Source organism: Symphalangus syndactylus, chromosome 7 (assembly GCF_028878055.3).
Source record: "Symphalangus syndactylus isolate Jambi chromosome 7, NHGRI_mSymSyn1-v2.1_pri, whole genome shotgun sequence".
Lineage (NCBI taxonomy): Eukaryota > Metazoa > Chordata > Mammalia > Primates > Hylobatidae > Symphalangus > Symphalangus syndactylus.
Genome location: NC_072429.2, coordinates 63528143 through 63553005, shown reverse-complemented (window position 1 = coordinate 63553005; position 24863 = coordinate 63528143). Strand labels below are relative to the sequence as shown.

Genomic DNA, 24863 nt, shown 5'->3' with positions numbered 1-24863 from the left:
GGGGAACGGAGAATGACTTTTTGGGGTGATGAAAATGTTCTAAAGTTAATTGTGGTGATAGTGCCAGAATATACTAAAAAAACAATGAATCATACACTTTAAATGAATAAATTGTATGGTATGTGAATTATATCTCAACAATACTGTTTTAAAAAAAAAAGAAACATACAGCTACGTTTACTATCCTTTTAATAAGTTCCAAGACAGCAAGGACCTTGTCTTGTCTGCCACTATATTCAGCATGTGGAATAATACCTAGCACACAGCAGACACTTAATCATGATTGAATAAATTAATGTACTATATATAAAAACTTACAAAACTAGCCAAATCTATTACTAGCCCAAATATTTGTCTTCCTGTTTACTTCCCTACCTTCGACCCATACCCACCTTCTACTCTCTCACTCTGCTCAAAGTTTCCTGCACTCCTAATTGTAAACTCCCATGGACTCTTCAGATCTCATTTGATTTAATCAGTCTGTTATATCCCAACTCTGTTTTCCCTTTTTCCTAGGGGATCTAACCCACCTCTATGCTATTACTTTCCAACTATTTCCTAAACCTGTCCTGTCTCTTATATTCTAGAGCTGTTTACATATATGGCTATTTAAAATTTGTTAAAATTAAATGAAATTTAGAATTTCGTTCCTTAGTCATATTTCAAGTGCTCAATAGCCTCATGTAGTTAAGCACTACCATATCAGTCAACACTCACATTAGAAACATTTCCATCACTGCAAAGTCATACTTGACAGCACTGCTAGGGAGGACATACTCAACTACCTACCAGATACCTGCATATACTTGTTTCATAGGCATCTCAAAATCCAGTGTATCCAAATTATCCTTTATCTCTTCACCCCTCCATTTTTATTTTCTTCTCATCCCAAGCTCACCTTCATACCACCTTTCTTGAATATTCTTATATTGCTAAATGGCACCACCTACCCAGTCGCCATGGCAAAAATCTCAGTCATCCTAAATTCCTCCACTCCTTCACCTCCATCCAAACAACTACCAATCCCTATAGGCTGTCTTTCATTAACAAATTCCCCTTCTCTCCATTTATATTGCTATTATCTTAGTTTAAGCCCTCATCACTCCTCACCTGAAAAACTTCATTAGTCAATAGGTCTTTCAGGCTCCAGGTTCCCATTTCCTCCAATGTGCAAATCTGGTCACATACTCCCCTGCCTAACACCTTTCAGTAGTAATGCTCTCAGTATCACATATGAAGCCCTGTGTGCCATACCACCTATGTCTTTAAAATCCTGTATGCAAGTAGCTCTTCCCATATCTTTAACCCCGTATGCAACTAGCTCTCCTTTATTTTCACTTCCAAATGCCACACTGCTTCCACATACAGTTTTCTCTGCTGAAACATCTTTCCCTGCCTATCTGCTGAGAGAGAACCTAGTCATCTCTTGAGACGTGGTTTCAGCTTTATCACCTACATAACGGCATTCTGCACCTCCCAGATTATGTACTCAGATTGACAAGTAAACTTCTTTGTGCTTCTTCCTACTCTCCTTCTTTCCCCCAGATGAACACTGTATGGACTATTCTTTGGGTACCTACATCTTTGTTTATATGTCAGTTTTCCTCTACTAGAATTTAAGTTCAATGAGGAGGGAAAGGCCTTATCTTATTCATCTTTATAAACCCAGCACAATTCTTAATCATAGTAAAAACTCTTAGCCGGGTGTGGTGGCACACGCCTGTAATCCCAGCTACTCAGGAGGCTGAGACAGGAGAATCGCCTGAACCCGGGAGGTGGAAGTTGCGGTGTGCCGAGATCGCGCCATTGCACTCCAGCCTGGGCAACAAGAGTGAAACTCCATCACAAAGAAAAAAAAAACCTCAAATGTTTGTTATATAAATACACAGTCTTTCCAAAGAAGGAAGCACAGGAAAAAATTAGAGATGGTCATAAATATTAACCCTATCCAACCTCCATACTCTCTATAACTCTACACGTGCCTGTTAAGTAAATATTGGGATTACTATGTTGTTTTCCCCACACAGGTCTGTAGGGATAAAGTTATGCCTTGGTAAGGAACTATCTCAAAGGAAAGTTTACTCTTAGAGTTGACTTGCAAGAGAAGTTGCTGATCATTAGACAGAAACCTGAACTCAGAAGGTAGGACTTCATGACTTAACTTCCTTTCTCTTCCTTTATCTTTCTGGGGTCTAGAGACAGAGGAGTTCTTTTATTTTTTTTATTTTATTTTTTTTTGATACAGAGCCTTGCTCTGTTGCCCAGGCTGGAGTGCAGTGGCGCAATCTCGACTCACTGCAACCTCCACTTCCTGGGTTCAAGCGATTCTCCTGCCTCAGCCTCCCGAGTAGCTGGGATTATTACAGGCACATGCCACCATACTTGGCTAATTTTTTTGTATTTTTAGTAGAGACGGGGTTTCACCATGTTGGCCGGCTGGTCTCAAACTCCTGAGCTCAAGTGACCCACCCACCTCCAGCTTCCAAAGTGCTGGAATTACAGGCATGAGCCACCTGGCCGGCCTAGAGGAGGAGTTCTTAACTCTTTTTTTGCACCATGGATCCTTCTGGCAGTCTGGTGAAGCTTATGGACCCCTTCTCAGAATCCGTTAAAAATGGATTAAAATACATAGGATTACAAAGCAAACCAATTATATAATATAAAATCACAAAATATTTTTAAATGTAAGATAGTAATGTACATGCTCCCTAATTTGTGTGTGTGTGTGTGTGTTTTTCTTTTTTATCAAGACAGAGTCTTGCTATGTTGCCCAGGCTGGTCTTGAACTTCTGGGCTCAAGCAATCCTCTAGCCTCGATCTCCCAAGGTGTTGGGATTACAGGCAAGAGCCACTGCGCCAAGCCCTTCCTTATTAAAACATTAAGTAAGACCTAGCATAAGGTATAACAGCAACAGTAATGAGCAATTTCAATACTTTTACAATATAAGTAAACTGAAGTTAAAACAATTGTGAATTATTTTAGTTTTAGTCATAAATACTGGTAATACAACTGTGGTTTAGTGTTTTCACAACTTAAAAGAAATGTTCAATTTCAGTTAACCATTAACGAAAATAAATGTGACTTTTTTTCTCAATCATGTTCACACACCCCCGCCACCTTTCCCTAAATTCTGAATTAATATAATAGAAATATCAAAGAAAGCACACGTGGATAATAAAAAAGGTCAACCAGAAAATAACGATATTCATGTTATTGGCTATATTGTTTCCTTTTTAACACTTTGAATTTTGTCAAAGTTTTATTTTTATATTTCATTCTTGATGGAACATTAAAATACACTCATGCCTGTAATCCCAGCACTTCGGGAGGCCAAGGCTGGCGGATCACCTGAGGTCAGGAGTTTGAGACCAGCCTGGCCAACATGGTGAAACCCCGTCTGTACTAAAAATACAAAAATTAGTCGAGCATGGTGGCAGGCGCCTGTAATCCCAGCTACTGGGGAGGCTAAGGCAAGAGAATCGCTTGAATCCGGAAGGCTGAGGTCGCACGTTGTACCACTGCACTCCATCCTGGGCCACAGAGTGAAACTGTGTCTCAAAAAAAAAAACAGCTTCTGCACAGCAAAGGAAACAACAGGGTAAAGAGACAATCTGCTAAACAGGAGAAAATATTTGCGAACTATTCATGTGAAAAGGGACTCATATCAACAATACACAAGGAAGTCAAACAATTCAACAACAACAACAACAACAACCAAAAAACAAATAATCTCATTAAAAAGTGGGCAAAATGCTGGCTGCAGTGGCTCATGCCTGCAATCCTAGCACTTTGGGAGACCAAGGCTGGAGTTCAAGACCAGCCTGGCCAACAAAGGGAGAACCCCGTCTCTAAAAAAAAAAATTTTTTTTAATTAGCCAAGCATGGTAGCATGCTCCTGTAGTCCCCAGTTACTTGGGGGTAAGGGATGGGAGGGGCTGTGGGAGGATCACTTGAGCCCAGGAGGTGGAGGGTACAGTCAGCCATGATCATGCCATTGCACTCCAACCTGGGCAACAGAGACCTTATCTTAAAAATAAAAAAATAAAAAAACAGTGGGCAAAGAACATGAATAGATATTTCTCAAAACAAGACGTACGAGTGGCCAACAGGTATAAGAAAAAATGTTCAACATCACTAACCACTGGAGAAATGCAAATCAAAACCACCATGAGATACCATCTTCCTCCAGTCAGAATGGCTATTAGTTTATTTTTATTTATTTATTTATTTATTTACTTATTTATTTACTTATTTATTTTTGAGACAGAGTCTCACTTTGTGGCCTGGGCTGAAGTGCAGTGGCATAATCTCAGCTCACTGCAACCTCCACTTCCTGGGTTCAATTGATTCTCATGCCTCAGCCTCCTGAGTAGCTGGGACTACAGGTATGCACCACCATACCGGGCTAATTTTTGTACTTTTAGTAGTGACGGTGTTTTACCATGTTGGCCAGGCTGGTCTTGAACTCCTGGCCTCAGGTGATCCACCCACCTCAGCCTCCCAAAGTGCTGGGATTACAGGCGTGAGCACCTGGCCCAGAATGGCTATTATTAAAGAGAAAAAAAAAATAACAAATGCTGGTGAACGTGCAGAAAAAAGGGAACTCATACACTGCTAATGAGAATGTAAATTAGCACAGCCACTATATAAAACAGTAGGGAGATTTCTCAAGAACTAAAAATTGAAGTACCATATGATCCAGCAATCCCACTACCAAATATTTATCCAAAGGAAATCAGTTTAACAAAGGGGTATCTGTACCCCTCATGCTTACTGCAGCACTATTCACAATAGCCAAGATATGGAATCAATCTAAGTGCCCATCAGTGAATAACTGGATAAAGAAAATGTAGTGTATATACACAATGAAGTACCATCAGTTATAAAAAAGAATGAAATCATGTATTTGCAGTAACATGGATGGAATTGGAGTTATGTTAAGTGAAATAAGCCAGGCAGAGAAAGACAAATATCACATGTTCTCACTCCTATGTGAGAGCTAAAACAGTGGGCCTCACAAAGATAGAAAGCAGAGTGATGGATACCAGAGACTGGGAAGGGTGCGTAAGTGAGGCAAGGGAATGAAGATAGGTTTGTTCATGGGTACGAACATATAGTTAGATAGAAGGAATAAGTTCTAAGGTTCCACAGCAGAATAGGGTCACTATAGTTAACAAAGCATTATATATTTCAAAATAGCTAGAAGAGAGGGCTTGAAATGCTCCCAACACAGAGAAATGATAAATACTGAAGGTGAGGGATACCCTAAATAACCTGACTTCATCATTATACATTCTATGCATGTAACCAACTATTACATATACCCCCATAAACATTTATAAATATTATCAATAAAGAATAAGATTTCAGTAATGAATCTGTGTAATGTCTACTAGACATCAACTGTATACATGCTTGACTGGTGCTACAAAAAAAAAGGGGGAGAGGAGTGACACCTTGCCATCCTCACCCTGAAGCTAGCTTCATGCTGGCAGCAGCTATCAATAATAGATCAAGAAAGGGAAATCTTAGGAGACCAAATCAGGGCCAAGAATCCAACTTCCTCTCATAGTGAGATTTCACTGCTACTGCCAACTTTAGAGATTCAGGTTTTATTCTTCTTAAGAAAGGCGACATTGCTCTATAATGGCAACTTAGTAGATTATTGATTTATATTGCCATCTGTAAAAAAAAATAGTAGTAATAGTTTACACCATTATCAAGACAGTACAAAAACATACTGGGACTGAAGATGTTTCAGTATTTTATGAGATTACCTATTAAAAAAACTTTGATGCATAAAAGCACATACCTGCAGTAATTCCAGGGTCATAGGAATATTCTTAAGCTCCTTTAGCAAATCCAATGCTCCAGCCTATAAAATAAAATAATTTCATATTGAATTCCCAAGATGGTAAAACAGGGACTAGCCAGAAATAAGGTTCACGGGAGAATCACAGATAACGCCTAAAGAGGAATAAAATCAGATAAGGAGCAACAGCACCATCTATAGCTTATAGCCAAATATTCCAATTTGATATTAATTTAATCTATCATATTTCATCTAACCGAATATATTCACATTCTATTTCATTTAGTCTAATGTTTACTTAATGTACTATATCTGGATAAATCATTTCTTTGTATACCATCAATAAAGAAAAAACGATTAAGCTATGATACAGTGTTTTATTATAACTTTTTTTTTTTTTTTTTGAGACAAGAGTCTCACTCTGTTGCCCAGGCTGGAGTGCAGTGGTGTGATCTCGGCTCACTGCAACCTCTGCCTCCCCTCCTGGGTTCAAGCGATTCTCCCGCCTCAGCCTCCCAAGTAGGTGAGATTACAGGCACATGCCACCACACTGGGCTAATTTTTGTATTTTTAGTAGAGATGGGGGCCAAGCTGGTCTCAAACTTCTGATCTCAGGTGATCCGCCTGCCTCGGCCTCCCAAAGTGCTGGGATTACAGGAGTGAGCCACCATGTCTGGCATTATAACTTCTTTCTACTTTTGCTTATCGAAAGAATTATTTTAGAGTTGAAGTTTTTACCACGTCACCTTTTACATATGTAAAAACATATATATAAGTAAAACAAAATTGGCTGTTACTAAAAGTACTTCACATTCAGAACTTTTTGACTCAGATTCAATAGTATCTGTTTTTACCCCACAAAGAGCTGTTTAAGAACACAAATGACAAAGCATTTCATAGAAGAATCCACAAAAAAGCTAATGCCGTGAGCTCTCGGGCTGGCTATGTAGTAGTGTGCACAGCTGCTTTTCACCTCCAATGCTCTTCACAGTCATTCGGTTCCTCAGGATTCAAAGAGTACTCCACTAACCTCTCTCAGATTTCCTTCCAGGCCAATGACACTCATTCCACAAGTTTTGATGCTAGGTTTAGCATTCTGCCTGTGAAAGAACATCACAATGGCCATCTGGCCAATGATATGTGTACCTATCCTGCTTTCTAAAATGTTAAAGTATGAAAACAAGCACCCTACAAATCAATGAAATACAGGCTATCCCCCCAAAAAAACAGAAAGAACCATAGCATGTCCCTCATTAAACATGCCAAAGGAAAAAGCGAGCAAAGACTCTCATAGTATCACTTTATTTCTTAGATATAAAATCAAGTAAAGGCTTCTAGTCATGTAATTTTTCATTTAAAGGTGACAGACATTAGGCTTGGCCTTCCAGAATAAAGCCATTAGCTTTTATTCTGGTAACAAAGAGTTACATCATTTCAATTTAACCCAATACCTCATAAATAAAAATTTAAGTTCAACAGAAATTATGACACATTATTATAAATAACGTTTTAATTATCTGCTGTTTAAAGATCTCTCCTGATCTTAAAATTCTATAAATTCTTCCTATTTAGAGTCATCTAGAAACAGTAAAACATTAAAGTTGTTGGAAAAGAAATCTAACACTGACTTAAAACGTATTATTAAACAAGAATTTCTACAGGTATGACATTGTTGTGAGTAAATGAAGTCTTCAATCCCTTATCTGCAAATTCCCAGACCAAAAACCTTTGAAAAGCAAAAGATTTCTAGATTTCTCATAGGTAAACTCATTTGGCAGCTAAACCTAATCGCAACACATGTAAAGCTATTTGTGCTCTACTTATACCATGTAATGTGAATATTATAACTGACTATAGAAATGTTAAGGCCGGGCATGGTGGCTCACGCCTGTAATCCCAACACTTTGGGATCACGAGGTCAGGAGTTCAAGACCAGCCTAACTAAGACAGTGAAACCCATCTCTACTAAAAATACAAAAATTAGCTGGGCATGGTGGCGGATGCCTGTAATCCCAGCTACTCAGGAGACTGAGGCAGAGAACTGCTTGAACCCAGGAGGTGGAGGTTGCAGTGAGCCGAGATCGCGCCACTACACTCCAGCCTGGGCGACAGAGCGAGACTCCGTTTCAAAAAAACAAAAAACAAACAAAAAAAAGAAAATGTCTGGTTGCTGAAGAGCCCAAATTCTGCTGGGGGTATTATGTAATATATGATGTATGTACCAAATTATCTTTATAAAATCTGAAAAATCTGGAATTACCAAATATATCAGACCCTAAGGGTTTTGATTAACAAACTGTAGAAGTCTGGGCAACACAGCATGACCTCCTCTCTACGAAAAATAAAAATAAAAAATTAGCTGGCCATAGTGCCTGTAGTCCTAGCTACTCCAGAAGCTGAGGCGGGAGGATTGCTCGAACCCAGAAGCTTGAGATTACGTGAACCATGATCGTGCCATGGCAGTCTAGCCTGTGTGGACAGAGTGAGACTCCATTTCTAAAAGAAAAATTAAAAAAACGACAGAAAAAAAAAAAAAAAAACACAGATCGTGGGCCTGTATTCTCTACCTACCATTGACATTTTTCTTCTACCCACACTTCCAGGATTTCTGATCCACTTCTGACCAAGAATCACTTAATAAGGGTAAAGAATCACACTTCTAGAAGTTCCTTAAAAAGTAGGGTTTCCTAAGTATTAAGTTGATTCTTCTAACATATTAGCAATGAGACATACGGTTTAAATTGTTTTTCAAGCAGAGGCAATATATTTGCATTAATTGTGTTACTCTCCTTTTCTACTCAGCTCTCTGGTGAGGCCATGGTTGGAAGAAAAAGCTAAAAGCAACACTCATGGAATAAAACTATGACCTTTCTGAAAACTGCACTGTGCTCCAACCAATTCAAATAAATATTTCACTGAAGGGTCTTTAAGAAATAACTATGGGCTGGGCACGGTGGCTCACGCGCGTGGCTCACGCGCGTGGCTCACGCCTGTAATCCCAGCACTTTGGGAGGCCGAGGCGGGAGGATCAATCTGAGCTCAGGAGTTCGAGACCAGCCTGGCCAAAATGGTGAAACTCCATCTCTACTAAAAATACAAAAATTAGCCAGGCGTGGTGGCGGGCACCTGTAATCCCACAGCTACTCAGGAGGCTGAGGCAGGACAATCACTTGAACCCAGGAGGCAGAGGTTGCAGTGAGCCGAGATCGTGCCACTGCACTCCAGCCTGGACGACAGAGCAAAACTCCATCCCAGAAAAAAAAAAAAAAAAAAAAAAAACAGACAAACAAAAAGAAATAACTATGATGATCTGAATGAGTGAAACGCAAAACAGATAATCATACATTAATTCGGTGACAACAAACTTTGAGTGCTACTATGTGCTTGGCATTGTTAAATACTTGACATAGATTTAATTCCACCTTCACTATAAACCCTATAGAAGCAGGTATTATCTCCATTTTACAGATGAGGAAATATGTCAAGAAACTTGCACAAGGTCCTATGATTACTAACTAAAAAGTTAAGATCTACTCCAATAATGTCAAATGTACCAAGCTCTACTGTGCTGGGGATACAGCAGTGAGCAATACTGAAACTCTTTCTGACATCAGGGAATTTTAAAACAAAGAGAAATCTTTGATCATCTATTTCAAACCCTTAATTACACATAAAAAAAGAAACTTAAACCCAGAAAAGAAAAGTGACTTGCCCAAGGTCATACTGATGGGTAGTAAGGTCATGAACTAGTCGCCTGACCCTTATACTGCTGCCCTTTCCCCAGCAGTGCACCAGTGGCAGCACTCCTTTGTGAACTCAGGTGACTAGTATCACAAACAAGAAGCTGTATTTTAGCCCTCCCCAAGCATCACCTAGCTCTAAATGTCAAGTCTAGGCCAGGCACAATGGCTCAGCCTGTAATCCCAGCATTCTGGGAGGCCTAAGGCAGGAGGATCACTTGAGCCCAGGGGTTTTAGACCAGCCTGGATAACAGAATGAGATCCCACCTCTATTAAAAAAAAAAAAAAAAAAAAGAGGCCGGGCGCGGTGGCTCAAGCCTGTAATCCTAGCACTTTGGGAGGCCGAGGTGGGCAGATCACGAGGTCAGGAGTTCGAGACCATTCTGGCCAACACAGTGAAACCCTGTCTCTACTAAAAATACAAAAAAAAATTAGCAGGGCGTGGTGGCGGGCGCCTGTGGTCCTAGCTACTCGGGAGGCTGAGGCAGGAGAATGGTGTGAACCCGGGAGGCGGAGCTTGCAGTGAGCTGAGATGGTGCCACTGCACTCCAGCCTGGGGGACAGAGCCAGACTCTGTCTCAAAAAAAAGAAAAGAAAAGAATATATGTCCAAGTCACAGGAAGGGGAACATCACATTCCGGGGACTGTTGTGGGGTGGGGGGAGGGGGGAGGGACAGCATTAGGAGATATACCTAATGCTAAATGACGAGTTAATGGGTGCAGGAAATCAACATGGCACATGGATACATATGTAACAAACCTGCACATTGTGCACATGTACCCTAAAACCTAAAGTATAATAAATAAAATAAAATAAAATAAAATAAAATAAAAAGAATATATGTCCAAGTCTACGAGTTTGTAGCATCTCCTATAGATGATGCAAGAGAAACTCTTCTTTAATTTCCAGAGCCAAATTTAGTTCACACTACTGGCTGAAAGATAAACTACAGCTATCACACTATTTTATTACATTGTTGGTGCTCCCATCTGGTAACAGAAAAAAAGTGATTTTATAAACCATGATATTCAAACTTATACTATGTGCTCAGTATTCTCAAGACCATGTAGGATACAAACATCCCTCTCCTCAAGGAGATGTAAAAAGAAGGGAGTAACAGGGATTTACACTTAAGAATATGGTGTACACATATGACAGATTTAGATTCAAATCCATGCTCTGACATCTGCTAACTACAAGATCTTGGTAATGTTATTTGTCCTTTTCAAGCTTCAGCTTCTTTATACATAGGTGAGCATAATACACCAACCTTGAGTAGTAGTTAAAACAGCCAAATGAGGCAACATTACACAGATAAAGTATCAAAACAGAGGGTCTGACACATAGGATGGTTGATGAGGAGTACAAAAATATACAAATACTTATTTCTACCATAACAATAATCTCTAAGGGCCATAAGCCAGCATTTTCAGTGAACATATTTAAGCTCAATCAAGTAAAACAGTTACTTCTTCTATAATAATATCTTCTTCATAGGCATTATTATAAGATTTCAAGGTTAAAGAATTAAGATATTATCTATTTTTTCTTTTTGAGACAGTCTCACTGTGTCTCCCAGGCTGGAGTACAGTGGCGTGATCTCAATTTGCTGCAACCTCTACCTCCTGGGTTCAAGCTATTATCCTGCCTCAGCCTCCCAAGCAGCTGGGACTACAGGCGCCTGCCACCACGCCCAGCTAATTTTTGTATTTTTAGTAGAGATGGGGTTTTACTACGTTAGCCAGGCTGGTCTTGAACTCCTGACCTCGTGATCTGCCCATCTCAGCCTCCCAAAGTGCTGGGATTACAGGCATGACCCACCGTGCCTAGCCCATTATCTATTTTCTTAAACAATGAATTATAGATATTTGAGTTGTAGCTCAATAACATCACTATAAAGCTAGGACTTATAATATTACTATGTCATCTCAAATTTGCAGTTAAACTACACCAAAAGCACAAGCAACAAAAGAAAAAAAAGTATAAATTCATCTTCATCAAAATTAGAATATTTTATACTTCAAAGGCCACGACCAAGAGCAGACAGACAACCCACAGAATGAGAGACAGTATCAGCATATCTAACAAGGGTCTAGTATTCAGAATATAAAGAACTCTTACAACGCAATAATAAAAAGACAACCCAATTTAAAAATGGGCTAAGCCATTGTGTACTCTAGCCTCGGCAACAGAGCCAGACCCTGACTCTTTTCTAAAAAATGGGAAAAGGATCTGAACAGACATTTATTTCTCCAGAGAAGATATGCAAATGGCCACAAAGCAATGAAAAGATGCTCAACATTGTGAATCACAAGGGACATGCAAATCAAACCCACAATGAAATACCACTTTACACCCACTAGGAAGGCTATAATCAAGACAAATGATATTGGTGAAAATGAGGTGAAACTGGAATCCTCACACACTGCTAGTTGGAATGTAAAATGGTGCAGCCACACTGGAAAGGTCTGGCAGTTCCTCAAAAGGTTAAACATAGTTACTGTATGACCCAGTAATTATTCTCCGAGGTATACACCCAACAGAAATGAAAACATATGTCGCCAGGCACGGTGGCTCACGCCTGTAATCCCAGCACTTTAGGAGGCCGAGGCGGGCAGATCACGAGGTCAGGAGATCGAGACCATCCTGGCTAATACAGTGAAACCTGGTCTCTACTAAAAATACAAAAAATTAGCCGGGCGTGGTGCCGGGTGCCTGTAGTCCCAGCCACTCCGGAGGCTGAGGCAGGAGAATGGCAGAAACCCGGGAGGTAGAGCTTGCAGTGAGCCAAGATCACACCACTGCACTCCAGCCTGGGTGACAGAGCGAGACACTTGGACAGGAATGTTTTTAGCAGTATTATTCACAACAGCCAAAAAGCTGAAACAGCCCAAATGTCCACCAAATCATGAATGAATCAGCAAATTGTGGTTGGGTGCAGTGGCTCACATCTGTAATCCCAGCACTTTGGGAGGCTGAAGCTACGGGTAGATCACCTGAGATCAGGAGTTCTAGACCAGCCTGGCTGACATGGTGAAACCCTGTCTCTACTAAAAATACAAAAATCAGACCGGGCGGGGTGGCTCACGCGTGTAAATCCCAGCACTTTGGGAGGCCAAGACAGGCGGATCATGAGGTCAGGAGTTTAAGACCGGCCTGGCCAATATGGTGAAACCTCATCTCTACTAAAAATACAAAAATTAGCCGGGCGTGGTGGTGCGCGCCTATAGTCCCAGCTACTCGGAAGGCTGAGGCAGGAGAATTGCCTGAACCCAGGAGGCGGAGGTTGCAGGGAGGCGGAGGTTGCAGTGAGCCGAGATCGCACCACTGCACTCCAGTCTGGGCGACAGAGTGAGACTCTATCTCAAAAAAAAAAAAAAAAAATTGCGGTACTGTGTATCTACCAGTACAGTGGAGTACTTTTCAGCAATAAAAAGTAATAAAATAGTGGTGCATAATATAACATGAACTAACCTTTAAAAGACTATACTAAGGCTGGGTGCGGTGGCTCACGCCTGTAATCCCAGCACTTTGGGAGGCCCAGGTGGGTGGATCACCTGAGGTCAGGAGTTTGAGACCAGCCCTGATCAATATGGTGAAACCCTGTCTCTACTAAAAATACAAAAATTACCCCTGGGCATGGTGGCTTGCACCTATAGTCCCAGCTACTCGGGAGGCTGAGACAGGAGAACTGCTTGAACCTGGGAGGCAGAGGTTGCAGTGAGCCGAGATGGTGCCACTGCACTCCAGCCTGAGCGACAGAGTGAGATGAGACTCTGTCTCAAAAAAAAAAAAAAAAAAAAGACTCTACTAAACAAAAGAGGCCAGTTACAAAAGACCACATACTGTATAATTTCACTGATAGAAAATTTCCAGATTTGGCAAACACACAGACAGAAAGTATATCAGTGGCTGTCAGAGGCGTGTGAGAAATTAGTGGGGGCAAATGAGGGCTGAATGAGGAGTGACTGCTTAATAGGTACAGGGTTTCTTTTTCGAGTGATAAAAATGTTCTAAAATTATACAGTAGTAATAGTTGCACAAACCTGTAAGTACACTAAAAGCTACTGAATTAACAGTTGACCCTCAAATAACATGGGTTTAAACTGCACAGATTCACCTGAGAATTTTCTTTCACCTCTGCCACCCTAGATGACAAAACCAACTCTTCCTTTCTCCTCAGCTTATTCAATGTGAAGACAAGGAGGATGAAGACCTTTATGATGACCCATTTCCACTTCATGAACAGTAAATATATTTTCTCTCCTTTATGATTTTCTTTTCTTTTCTTTTTTGAGACGTTGTCTCACTCTGTCGCCCAGGCTAAGTGCCTATAATCCCAACATTTTGGGAGGCCAAGGCAGGCAGATCACTTGAGTCCAGGAGTTCTAGACCAGCCTGCGCAATATGGTGAAACCCCACCTCTATAAAAAATACCCAAAAAAGGCTGGGCTCAGTGGCTCACACCTGTAATGCCATCAATTTGGGAGGCTGAGGCAGGTGGATCACTTGAGGTCAGGATGTCAAGACCAGCCTGAGAAAAATGGCAAAATCCCATTTCTACTAAAAATACAAAATTAGTTGGGTGTGGTGGCACGCACTTGTAGTCCCAGCTATTCGGGAAGCTGAGGTGGGAGAGCTGCTTAAACCCAGGAGGCAGAGGTTGCAGCGAGCCAAGATCATGCCACCACACTCCAGCCTGAGTGACTTAAACCCAGGAGGCGGAGGTTGCAGTGAGCCAAGATCATGCCACCACACTCCAGCCTGAGTGATATGACTGCATGAGTTATACTACTACAAAAGTTATACTACTTGACCGCATGCGGGTAGGGAGGGGGGATGGTGTGAGCACCACAACCTCTGCATTGTTCAAGAGTCAACTACACTTTAAGAAGGAATTTAATTCTATTTCTCAATAAAGCTGTTATTAAAAATTGTATAGTCATTCTAAATTTTGAATTATGCTAATTAATCTAACTCTGATATAGATATGAAAGTTTTGTTGCAGTTGTTGTTTTAACTCAGGTACTTGGAAATGCAAATCAATATTTCAGGTACCCCAGCTCCTAGGAAATTCTAATATCTAATTTCAATTTCTCTCCCTGCAATTTAATTCCACTTAACCTTGAGCCTTCAATGAAATAAATAAATAAACCTCAGCACTACCCACAAAATCTCTCCATGAACTTCAAAACTTTATGTCCTTGCCTCATTCCTCCTTCTATAATCTAAATGAATCTTTTACAAAGAAAGCCAACCTCAGATTGTTTTTTAGGCCTTATTACATCCTTTAGGCCCACAATCCTACACTAGAAGCATTTTATATTCACTTAATCCTTACTAAATTATCTCCAGTTTACCATGACAAAAAACATTTTAGTGATGACAAAGAACTTGCCTAAAATCACACAGCTAAAGTTCAGAAAAGCCAGGATTTGAACCCACATTAGGAGTCAGACTTGGTTACTGACATCAAATCAAAGTGACAAGAAAAAAGCTTCAGCGGAAAACAGCTAATACCTAAAAATTTCGAACTACTTTCTGTGGTTCACTGTGGCTTGGTCATGTGCACTTGAAATCAAGTACACACGTGGGACATCTTGGGTAGAACTAAGGTCAGGATATTGATCTAGGTATCTAGAGAAACACAGCTGTCCCAAAACAGCAAGTTCATACCCTTATTTCCTGATTTTGTATTCACTTAATTGTATCCATGCATGGTTCAAAAACAGACGCAAGGGTCTTCTAGAGAGACACTGTAGCTTAAGAGAGGAGTAGTACTAGCTTTGGAGCAAAACAGATTTAGATTCACATCTTCACTTGGCCACGTACTAGCTATTTGGCTTAAGACAATTCACTTAACTATTCTAAATACTTAGCATCCTCATTTTCAGAATGAGGATAATACTCATCTTGCAAAGTTGCCTGAGGAATAAATGGGATAAGGAATAAATGGGATAAGTGTGACACCTATGGTTTTAGTAAAGGAATAAATGGGATAAGGAATAAATGGGATAAGTGTGACACCTATGGTTTTAGTAAAACAAAATTATTCAGGTAAAGCAGCAGCATGTTAAAATATTTTTTTAAATGACATCTAAATTTGCACTTAAATTTGTCAATTCTGATGACAACTATTACTCTTCAAAGTTAACTTTTTCAGGCTGGGCGCAGTGGCTCACATCTGTAATCCCAGCCCTCTGGGAGGCCAGGACGGGCAGACCACCTGATATGAGGAGTTCGAGACCAGCCCGGCCAACATGCTGAAACCCCATCTCTACTAAAAATAGAAAAATTAGCCAGGCATGGTGGTACACACCTGTAGTCCCAGCTTCTAGGGAGGCTGAGGCAAGAGAATCGCTTGAACTGGGGAGGCGGCAGAGGCTGCAGTGAGCCAAGATTGCACCACTGCACTCCAGCCTTGGTAACACAGTGACACTGTCTCAAAAAAAAAAAAAAAAGGTTAACTTTTTCATAATATAAAACATTAAAAAAGTTGGGAGACAAATCTGAAAACTATAGAAAAAAAGAGAAACACATACCATAATTCTACAACCCCTAAAACATATTCTGTTGAATTACTGAACACTTAAAAAGCCATCTGTAGGCTGATGATGCAGTTGGGGAAAAGATCAGTGTCATTCTGACCATTTCTCTTTCTCTGTATTTCATCAGCCTGTTTGAATTTCCAGAGGACAAGCAGGGAAAAGGCTGGGGAAAACGAAAGTACAAGAGCCAGTCAGTTTTCTTTTTGGGAGGCAAGTTTTCATACTGGAAAAGTTTTGAACTACCTGAAAACTTAGATTTGAGAAGAAAACTTAGATTTGAGGATTATTTGTGGAGTTTATTCTCATTCTCTTCCAGACTCATTACAAAAGATCTGAAAATCTGTTGACGATTTGAGAACTGCAGATAAATATGAACTTATCTTCTCCACACCTGCCCACTAAAAAAGTACTCATTTTAAGAAACATCTATTACAAGGAAAGAAACAAAATCAAGCAAACATCTAATGCATTAGATGATTAAAGGATACATATTACAGCCTAAGTTGGAGAGAAAATTACCCAACAAATGGCTTTTTTTCCCTGGGAGCTTCTACTGTGCAAGTCTGGGGATCTCCAGACCAGAGAAAAATTTTCCAGTTTAAACAAAATAACGAAAATGTTTCAATAACCAGATAACCTATCAAATAACCAGAATTTGAAGTGGGAAATGAAGGGCCATTATCAATGGGGGAGGGGGGGGAGAATGGCACTGGTAATATCTAGAACAGAAAATAAACAGGAAATACTTTAAAAGGCCAAAATTTGCAAATACTGATTAACAGGGTATGAAATGAAATACGAGGCAATGCACCTGTTAAAGGAAAAAGGGAAACAGAGGATGTTTGAAGTCTTACGTATTCAGTGTTAACACTAATTCCTGATCTAGCTGTCATGTGGAAAGCATGTTGTCCAGAAGAAAACCTGGGTCCTGGCTTATTCCAAACTACACAGTACTTAATTTAAGTAGTAGTACTTAATCTCTCTCAGTGTCTTAATCTGTAAAATGGATACCCTTTATGCACTCACAGCTCTGTGTGAGTCACAAAAGAATTTTGAGCAGATGCTTTTTAACTCCAAAGTGCTGTACAAATCAGAGCATCCCTTTTCTCTTCACATTAGTTTGACATGGAATTTACTTCATAGATGGAAGAAAAATTATTTCAGGTACACTGATGATGAAAATGTGCGAACGTGGTTAAACAAATTTAGGTGAAGACAATTATATAAGTTTACCTGAGAGGCCAGGAGCGGTGGCTCAAGCCTGTAATCCCAGCACTTTGGGAGGCCGAGGTGGGCGGATCACCTGAGGTCAGGAGTTCGAGACCAGCCTGCTTAACATGGTGAAACCCCGTTTCTACTAAAAATACAAAAAATTAGCCAGGCGTGGTGGCGCACGTCTGTAATCCCAGCTACTCGGGAGACTGAGGCAGGAGAATCACTTGAACCCGAGAGGCGGAGGTTGCAGTGAGCCGAGATCAAGCCATTGCACCCCAGTTTGGGCAACAAGAGTGAAACTCCGTCTCAAAAAAGTAAGTTTAGCTGAGAACAGATGAGTCTGACGCAAGGGACTGAAAGTGCCACACAAATGGGCAAACTGTAGAAACTGGTCGTATGACGATTTCTTACAAACCACAAAAGGGCCTGCTCACATAAATATTCATCAATAACAAGAAAATGCCACCAGTATCAACTGTAAACCACTTAGAAAATGCCCAACAACATAATTTGTCCAAATCCCTCTACCAGCATTCTGGTGAGTGTGCGTGCTTTAGTCATAACTCTTCTGTACATTACGACAGGACAACACCCGCTTTTTATAAAACGTTTAGCAACTCGCCAAGAAACTGGCACACTTTACCTTTTTAATCGCTAAGCAAACATGTAGCGCAGTTGAGATAACCAGGCGGACGTTCAGCCCTCTTCAAAAATAAGATACAGGAGTTTTACATTTTACCAGCCCGATGTCTAATACCGATCACAATCCTCTATTTGATGCTCTTTCTAGATGTTGGCCACGGATCACGGAAGACTCCATTCTTTCAAGTTCTGAGGACTTTCTACGCTTCAATTCCTAAGCTAAATTGCCAAGGTTTTACTACCACGAAAGTTTAAAGTCAACGGAGACCGTGCCCTAATCCCTAAATCGATTAGGTTTATTACGCAGCACCAGCGAGAAGGGACTGGCAATACAAGAGCGAGCGGGTCCTAACGCGGGTGGCCGCGGGACCCAACGCCCCGGGCCCGGACACCCTCACCGGGGACGCGGGCGCCGCGGGCCCGACTCCCAGACGGGAGGCTGCAAGGGGAGGGGAGGCAGAAGGGGGGAGGGAGAAGGAGAGAGGGGGGGCCCCCTCGGGCCGGACCGCGGCCCGACCTCCCTCCCGGCTCGCGCCGCTCGCCGCGCTCACCGCGTTCTTCTTCTGCACCATCTTGTCCATCTTCTTGGCAAAGCGGACCACTTCGTCCTCCATGGCTCCGGCAGGTCTTCTCCGCGCCCAGCCCGTTGGCAAGGGGAAGTGGGCGAAGCTGGAGCGGAGGACACAGCAGGAGCGACCCCCGGCGCGCGTCAAGCCCCACCACCGCAGGCCCGGGCCTAGGCCCCCTTCCTCACGAACGAAGCCCGCGGCGGCGGCGGCAGCGGCGGCTCCGGCTCCGGCTCCTCCTCCCCAGGCAGCGACAATCGAACACGGCGCGCGACGTGCAGGCGCTACCAATTGACTGCAGATCGCTGGGAGGGGGCGAGCCCAGGTTCCCGCCAGGCGGGCGTCGGGCTAGTGGGCAGGCGTGGCTTCCGGCTAGAGGGTCGTAGAAGGCGCCGGGTTTTGCTGCGCATTCAGCTCTGTCCCCGCCCCCGCGCAGGGCGGGTTTTCGGCCCGGTGTTGCCTCGGGACAGCCCGGAGTTTTAGAACTCGCGGAGGCCCAAGTAGCTCCAAACGGGGGCAGATTCCGAGCATGGAACTTTGGCAGGTTTTAAAGTCCGTGGGAAGCCAAGCACTTTCTCCACAGGAGACTGCTACGGGGAAAAATGGAACCCGCGTCCTCTAAATTAGGTTACGGAGTTACTCGTTTTAAGAGTTCTTTTTTTGGGGGGGACGGAGCCTCGCTCTGTCGCGAGGCTGGAGTGCAGTGGCGCGATCTCGGCTCACTGCAACCTCCGCCCCCCGGGTTCAAGCGATTCTCCTGCCTTAGCCTCCCGAGTAGCTGGGACTACAGGCGCCCGCCACCACGCCGGGCTAATTTTTTGTATTTTCAGTAGAGACAGGGTTTCACCATGTTGGCCAGGATGGTCTTGATCTCTTGACCTAGTGATCCGCCCGCCTCGGCCTCCCAAAGTGCCGGGCGCTGTGGCTCACGCCTGTAATCCCAGAATTTTGGGAGGCCGAGGCGGGCGGATCACCTAAGGTGAGGAGTTCGAGACCAGCCTGACCAACATGGAGAAACATCGTCACTGCTAAAAATACAAAATTAGCCGGGCATCGTGGCCTGTAATCCCAGCCACTCGGGAGGCTGAGGCAGGAGAATCGCTTGAACCCGGGAGGCGGAAGTTGCGGTGAGCGGAGACTGCCATTGCACTCTAGCCTGGGCGACAAGAGCGAGACTCCGTCTCAAAAAAAAAAAAAAAATTATACAAAAATTAGCCGGGCATAGTAGTGGGCATCTGTAATCCCAGCTACTTGGGAGGCTGAGACAGGAGAATCACTTGAACCCGGGAGGCAGAGCTTGCAGTGAGCCAAGATCACGCCACTCTACTCCAGCCTGGGTGACGAGTGAGACTGTCTCAAAAAACAAACAAAAATAGTACTTTGGGATAAATCTAAAAAATCTTTTTATAGGAGTTGGAGGCAGAAAACTACAAAATGATGATGAAAGACATCAAAAAAGATCTGCATAAATGGATACATACACCATGTTCACAGATTAGAAGGTTCGATATAGTAAAGATGTTTATTCTGTCCACACTGATTACTAATTTAATGCAATTCCTATCAGAACCCCAGCAAAACTGTTGCAGTTATACACAAGATGATTCTAAAACATACAGAAATGCAAAGGAACTACAAAACTTTAATGTTAAAAAAGAAGGCCCAGGCGTGGTGGCTCACACCTGTAATCCCATCACTTTGGGAGGCCAAGGTGAGAGGTTGCTTGAGTCCAGGAGTTCAGACCAGCTGGGGCAACATAGTGAGATCCCATCTCTTATATTAAAAATAATAATTAGAAAAAGAACAGGGAGGGGGGTGGTCTCTGTACCAGATTTCAAGACTTACTAAATTGAGACAGTAATCAAAAAGGTATTGGCAGAAAGACACACAGATGAACGGAACAAAATAACACAGAAATAGTCTCCTCACACAAGTGCAGCCAACTGATTTGAAAAAATTACAAAACAGTTCAATATGGCAGGGCGCAGTGGTTCACGCCTGTAATCCCAGTGCTTTGGGAGGCTAAGGTGGGTGGATCATGAGGTCAGGAGTTTGACACCAGCCTGGCCAACATAGTGAAACCCCGTTTCTACTAAAACTACAAAATAATTAGTCAGGTGTGGTGGCGGGCGCCTGTAATCCCAGCTACTCAGGAGGCTGAGGCAAGAGAATCACTTGAACCTGGGAAGCGGAGTTTGCAGTGAGCTGAAACCGCACCACTACACTCCAGCCTGGGTGACACAGCGAGACTCTGTCTCAAAACAAAAAACAAAAAAACAGTTCAATAGAGGAAGCATAGTCTTTTCAGAAATTGTGCTGGAGCAATTGGCTATCCATAGGCAAAAGAAAAAAAAACACACGAAAAAAATCTCCATCTAAGTCTTACACAGAAACTAGCCTAAAATGGATCATAGATTTAAATGTCAAATGTAAAGCTCTAAAACTTAGATAAGAAAACAGAAATCTTGGGGACCCAGGGCTTGAAATGTTTCCAAATATGACAGCAAAAATATACTCCTTGCAAGAAAAAAAATGAATTGGACTTCACTGAAATTAAAAACTTTTGCTGTTTTCAAAGACCCCGTTAAGAGGATGAGAAGACAGCTGAGACGGGGAGGAAATATTTGTAAACTACATATCCTGACAAATGAGTAGCATTTAGAATATGTAAAGAGCTCTCAAAATTCAACAGTTAAAAAAAATCCAATTAGAAAATAGGCAAAAGACATGAAGAGATATTTTGCTGAGGAAGCTATAAGAATGGCAAGCACATGAAAAGATGATCAACATTACTAAGCCATTAAGGAAATGAAACATAAAACCACAGGCCGGGCATCGTGGCCCATGCCTGTAATCCCACCACTCAGCACTTTGGGAGGCTGAGAGGGGGGCGGATTGTTTGAATCTAGGAGTTTGAGCCCAGCCAGGGCAACATGGTGAAACCCCGCCTCTACAAAAAAAACTACAAAAATTATCCAGCCATGGTGCCGCGTGCCTGTGTTCCCAGCTACTGTGAAGGCTGAGCTGGGAGAATCGCTTGAGCCCGGGAGGCAGAGGTTACTTACAGTGAGTTATGACCGCTGCCACTGCACTGTAGCCTGGATGACAAAGTGAGATCCTGTCTCAAAAAAAAAAGAAAAGTAAAATCACAATAAAATATCACTATATATGTATTAGAGAATATCTAAAATAAAAAGTAGTGACAATGCCAAATGCTGAAGAGGATGCAGAGAAATGGAATCTTTCATACCTTGCTGATGGGAATGTAAAATGGTATGGCCACTTTGAAAAAGTTTGGCAATTTATTTAAAATCTGACGTATGCTGATATAACTTCACAATTGCATTCTTGGGCATTTATTCCAGAGAAACAAAAACATATCTACACAAAAACCTGTACAGGATTATTTGTAACAATTTTATTCATCACAGCCAAAAACTAGAAACAAGCAAAAAGTCCTATGGCTGAAGAATGGTTAAACAAACTGGTGCATCAATACTATGGAATAGTACTTAGGAATAAACAAGAACGATGTACATAATGACTTGGATGAATCTCAAGGGCATTATTCTGTCTTTTTCCTTTCTTTTATTTAAGAGATGGGGTCTCACTCTGTCATCCAGGCCAGAGTGAGCACAGTGGCATGATCATGGCCCACTGCAGCCTCGAACTCCTGGGCTCAAGTGATCCTCCCACCTCAGCCTCCAGAGTAGCTGGGACTACAGACACCCACCACATGCCTGGCTAATTTGTAAATTATTTTTTGTAGAGGTGGGGTCTGGCTTTGTTGCCCAGTCTGAATTGAAGCCCCTGGCTTCAGGCAATACTCCCACGTTGGCCTTCCAAAGTGTTGGGACTACAGGTGTGAGCCACCACATCCCACCTAAAGGGCCTTATTCTGAGTGAAAAAAGCCAATCTCCAAATGTCATGCACTGTATATAACTTTTTCAAAATAACTAAATTACAGAGATGGAAAATGGATTAGTAGTTGCCAGGAGCTAGAGATGGTGTGGGAGAGGGTAGTAGATGTGACTACAAGGGAATAGCATGACAATGATCTTTGTGGTGACAGAATAGTTCTATATTTGATTGCGGTGGCGGTTATATGAATCTACACATGATAAAATGATAGGGGACTATACACATATTTTTTTTTTTAAAGGATTGGAAGAATTTAATTAACTCTACATCCAAGTGAGTATACTCATTATTTTTAAGTACATGGGGAAATTTATAAAAAATTAACTATGTACTAAGCAACAAAGAAAAATCCACAATTTTCAAAGGCTGAAGTCATCAAGTCCTTTTTCCAATGGGGGCAAGGGAGTAAAAATAGTAACCAACAACGTAAAGATAGACAGGATATCCCCACATAACATCTGGAGGTTAAAAAAAAAAAAACCTTTTTTTTCTTTTTTTTTTATTAATTTTTTTTGCACACAAAACAATAAACATTTTCTAAAAATACATACAAACAAAAAGATGCGTATCAAACAAATTAGGAAGGTTGCACATGGGAAGTCGGGGAATAGAAATGGGGGGTGGGAACCAAAATAAATGAGAGAGGGACTTTATATGGATCAGTGATAACAGCTCAATCCTCCATTGACAAAGGAGAAGGAAGAGGAAGAAAAAGAAAGTGGGATAAAGGATCAGAAAGGGAGGAAAATAGAAAAAATTAGAGTATGACTCCAGGGTAGACCTGTTTTGTTGTCACTGGGTTGGTTGGTTGGTTTGTCTGTTGTATTTTTCATGTTTCGCCATGTTGGCCAGACTAGTCTCGAACTCCCAGCCTGAAGTGATCAACCCGCCTCGGCCCGCCAGAGTGCCGGGACCACAGGCGTGAGCCACCACGTCCAGCCCCCACATTGCTTCTGGCCTCTGTGGTAGACCTCCCAGACGGGGCGGTCGGGCAGAGGTGCTCCCCCCATCCCAGACGGGGCGGCCGGGCAGAGGCGCTCCTCACTTCCCAGACGGGGCGGCCAGGCAGAGACGCTCCCCACTTCTTCCCAGACGGGGCGGCCGGGCAGAGGCGCTCCTCATTTCTTCCCAGACGGGGCGGACAGGCAGAGGCGCTCCTCACTTCCCAGACGGGGCGACCGGATAGACTCGTTGCTCATTTCTTCCCAGACGGGGCGGCCGGGCAGAGACGCTCCTCACTTCTTCCCAGACGGGGCAGCCGGGCAGAGGTGCTCCTCACTTCCCAGACGATGGGTGACCGGGCAGAGGCGCTCCTCACTTCCAAGACGGGGCGGCCGGGCAGAGGCGCTCCTCACTTCCCAGATACACATATTTTTAAACGATGTCAGTGTCATGGTTGTGATATTGTACTATATGTATGATGTAACCATTGGAGGAAACTGGATGGAAGGGGACACAGGACCTCTATGCTTATCTTGACAATTCCCTGTGAATCTATAAATATTTCAAAATAAAAAGTTTTTAAAAATGTACAGTGGGAGGGCTGATAGAAGCTGAAATATTCTGTGGTTCTTCCATTTTTTGTGAGTAGATAATATTTATTCCTTTTAAAGCTAAGTGTTGACAGTGTAAGGCTAACTAAAAAAAATGAGAATAAATAGATGTAAATTCCAAAGTAGTGGGGATGCGGATGTTTTTATTTATTTATTTATTTTGAGACGGAGTCTAGCTCTGTCACCCAGGCTGGAGTGCAGTGGCGCGATCTCGGCTCACTGCAACCTCCACCTCCTAGGTTCAAGCCATTCTCCTGCCTCAGCTTCCTGAGTAGCTGGGATTACAGGCGCCTGCCACCACGCCCAACTAATTTTTGTATTTTTAGTAGAGACAGGGTTTCACTGTGTTGGCCAGGTTGGTCTCGAACTCCTGACCTTGTGATCTGCCTGCTTCATTCTTCCAAAGGGCTGTGACTATAAGCGTGAGCCACTGTGCCTGACTGAGGGGATGAAATTTTTGTCTCCATTAAAAAAAAAAAAAAAAAAGATGAGAAAGTAGAAATAATGCATATAAAACATAGAAAAGTAGACACGGGGTTTCACCATGTCGGCTAGGCAGGTCTCAAACTCCTGACCTCAGGTGATCCCCTGGCCTCAGCCTCCCAAAGTGCTGGGATTACAGGCATGAGCCACCGCGCCTAGCCCAAAGTACTATTTTTTAGCAAGAGAAAATGGTATTGCATTTAAAATTTTGATTTCCATGTGCTCATTGCTAGTATATAAAATGCACTCGATTTTTGCGTGTGTTTTATCTTTATCCAGTATTTTAGCCCCCAGATTAGCATTATTAGTTTCACACAGTCATCAGTGCTTGTTTAGTTACCCAAATGCTTATCACTGTTTCCAGTTCTCTGAATCTCTTT

At 42.3% G+C, this 24863-nt stretch overlaps 1 protein-coding gene across 4 annotated transcripts in view; it reads right to left on the bottom strand.

The window, feature by feature from the left end:
• The window catches only part of TCEA1 (transcription elongation factor A1), a 127051-nt gene that overhangs the window by 39973 nt on the left and 62215 nt on the right, over positions 1 to 24863 (bottom strand). The window contains exons 1-2 of one of the 4 annotated variants that reach the window (XM_055286401.2): positions 18511 to 19145; positions 5814 to 5876 (exon numbers count right to left, since the gene is read on the bottom strand). In XM_055286401.2, coding sequence (XP_055142376.1) covers positions 5814 to 5876; positions 18511 to 18573 — 126 coding nt within the window. In that variant the 5' untranslated portion in view covers positions 18574 to 19145. Of the gene's footprint in view, positions 1 to 5813; positions 5877 to 17335; positions 17400 to 18510; positions 19146 to 24863 lie in introns of those variants that run through there. The other 3 variants (XM_055286403.2, XM_063642816.1, XM_055286402.1) reach the window with 3 other exon arrangements.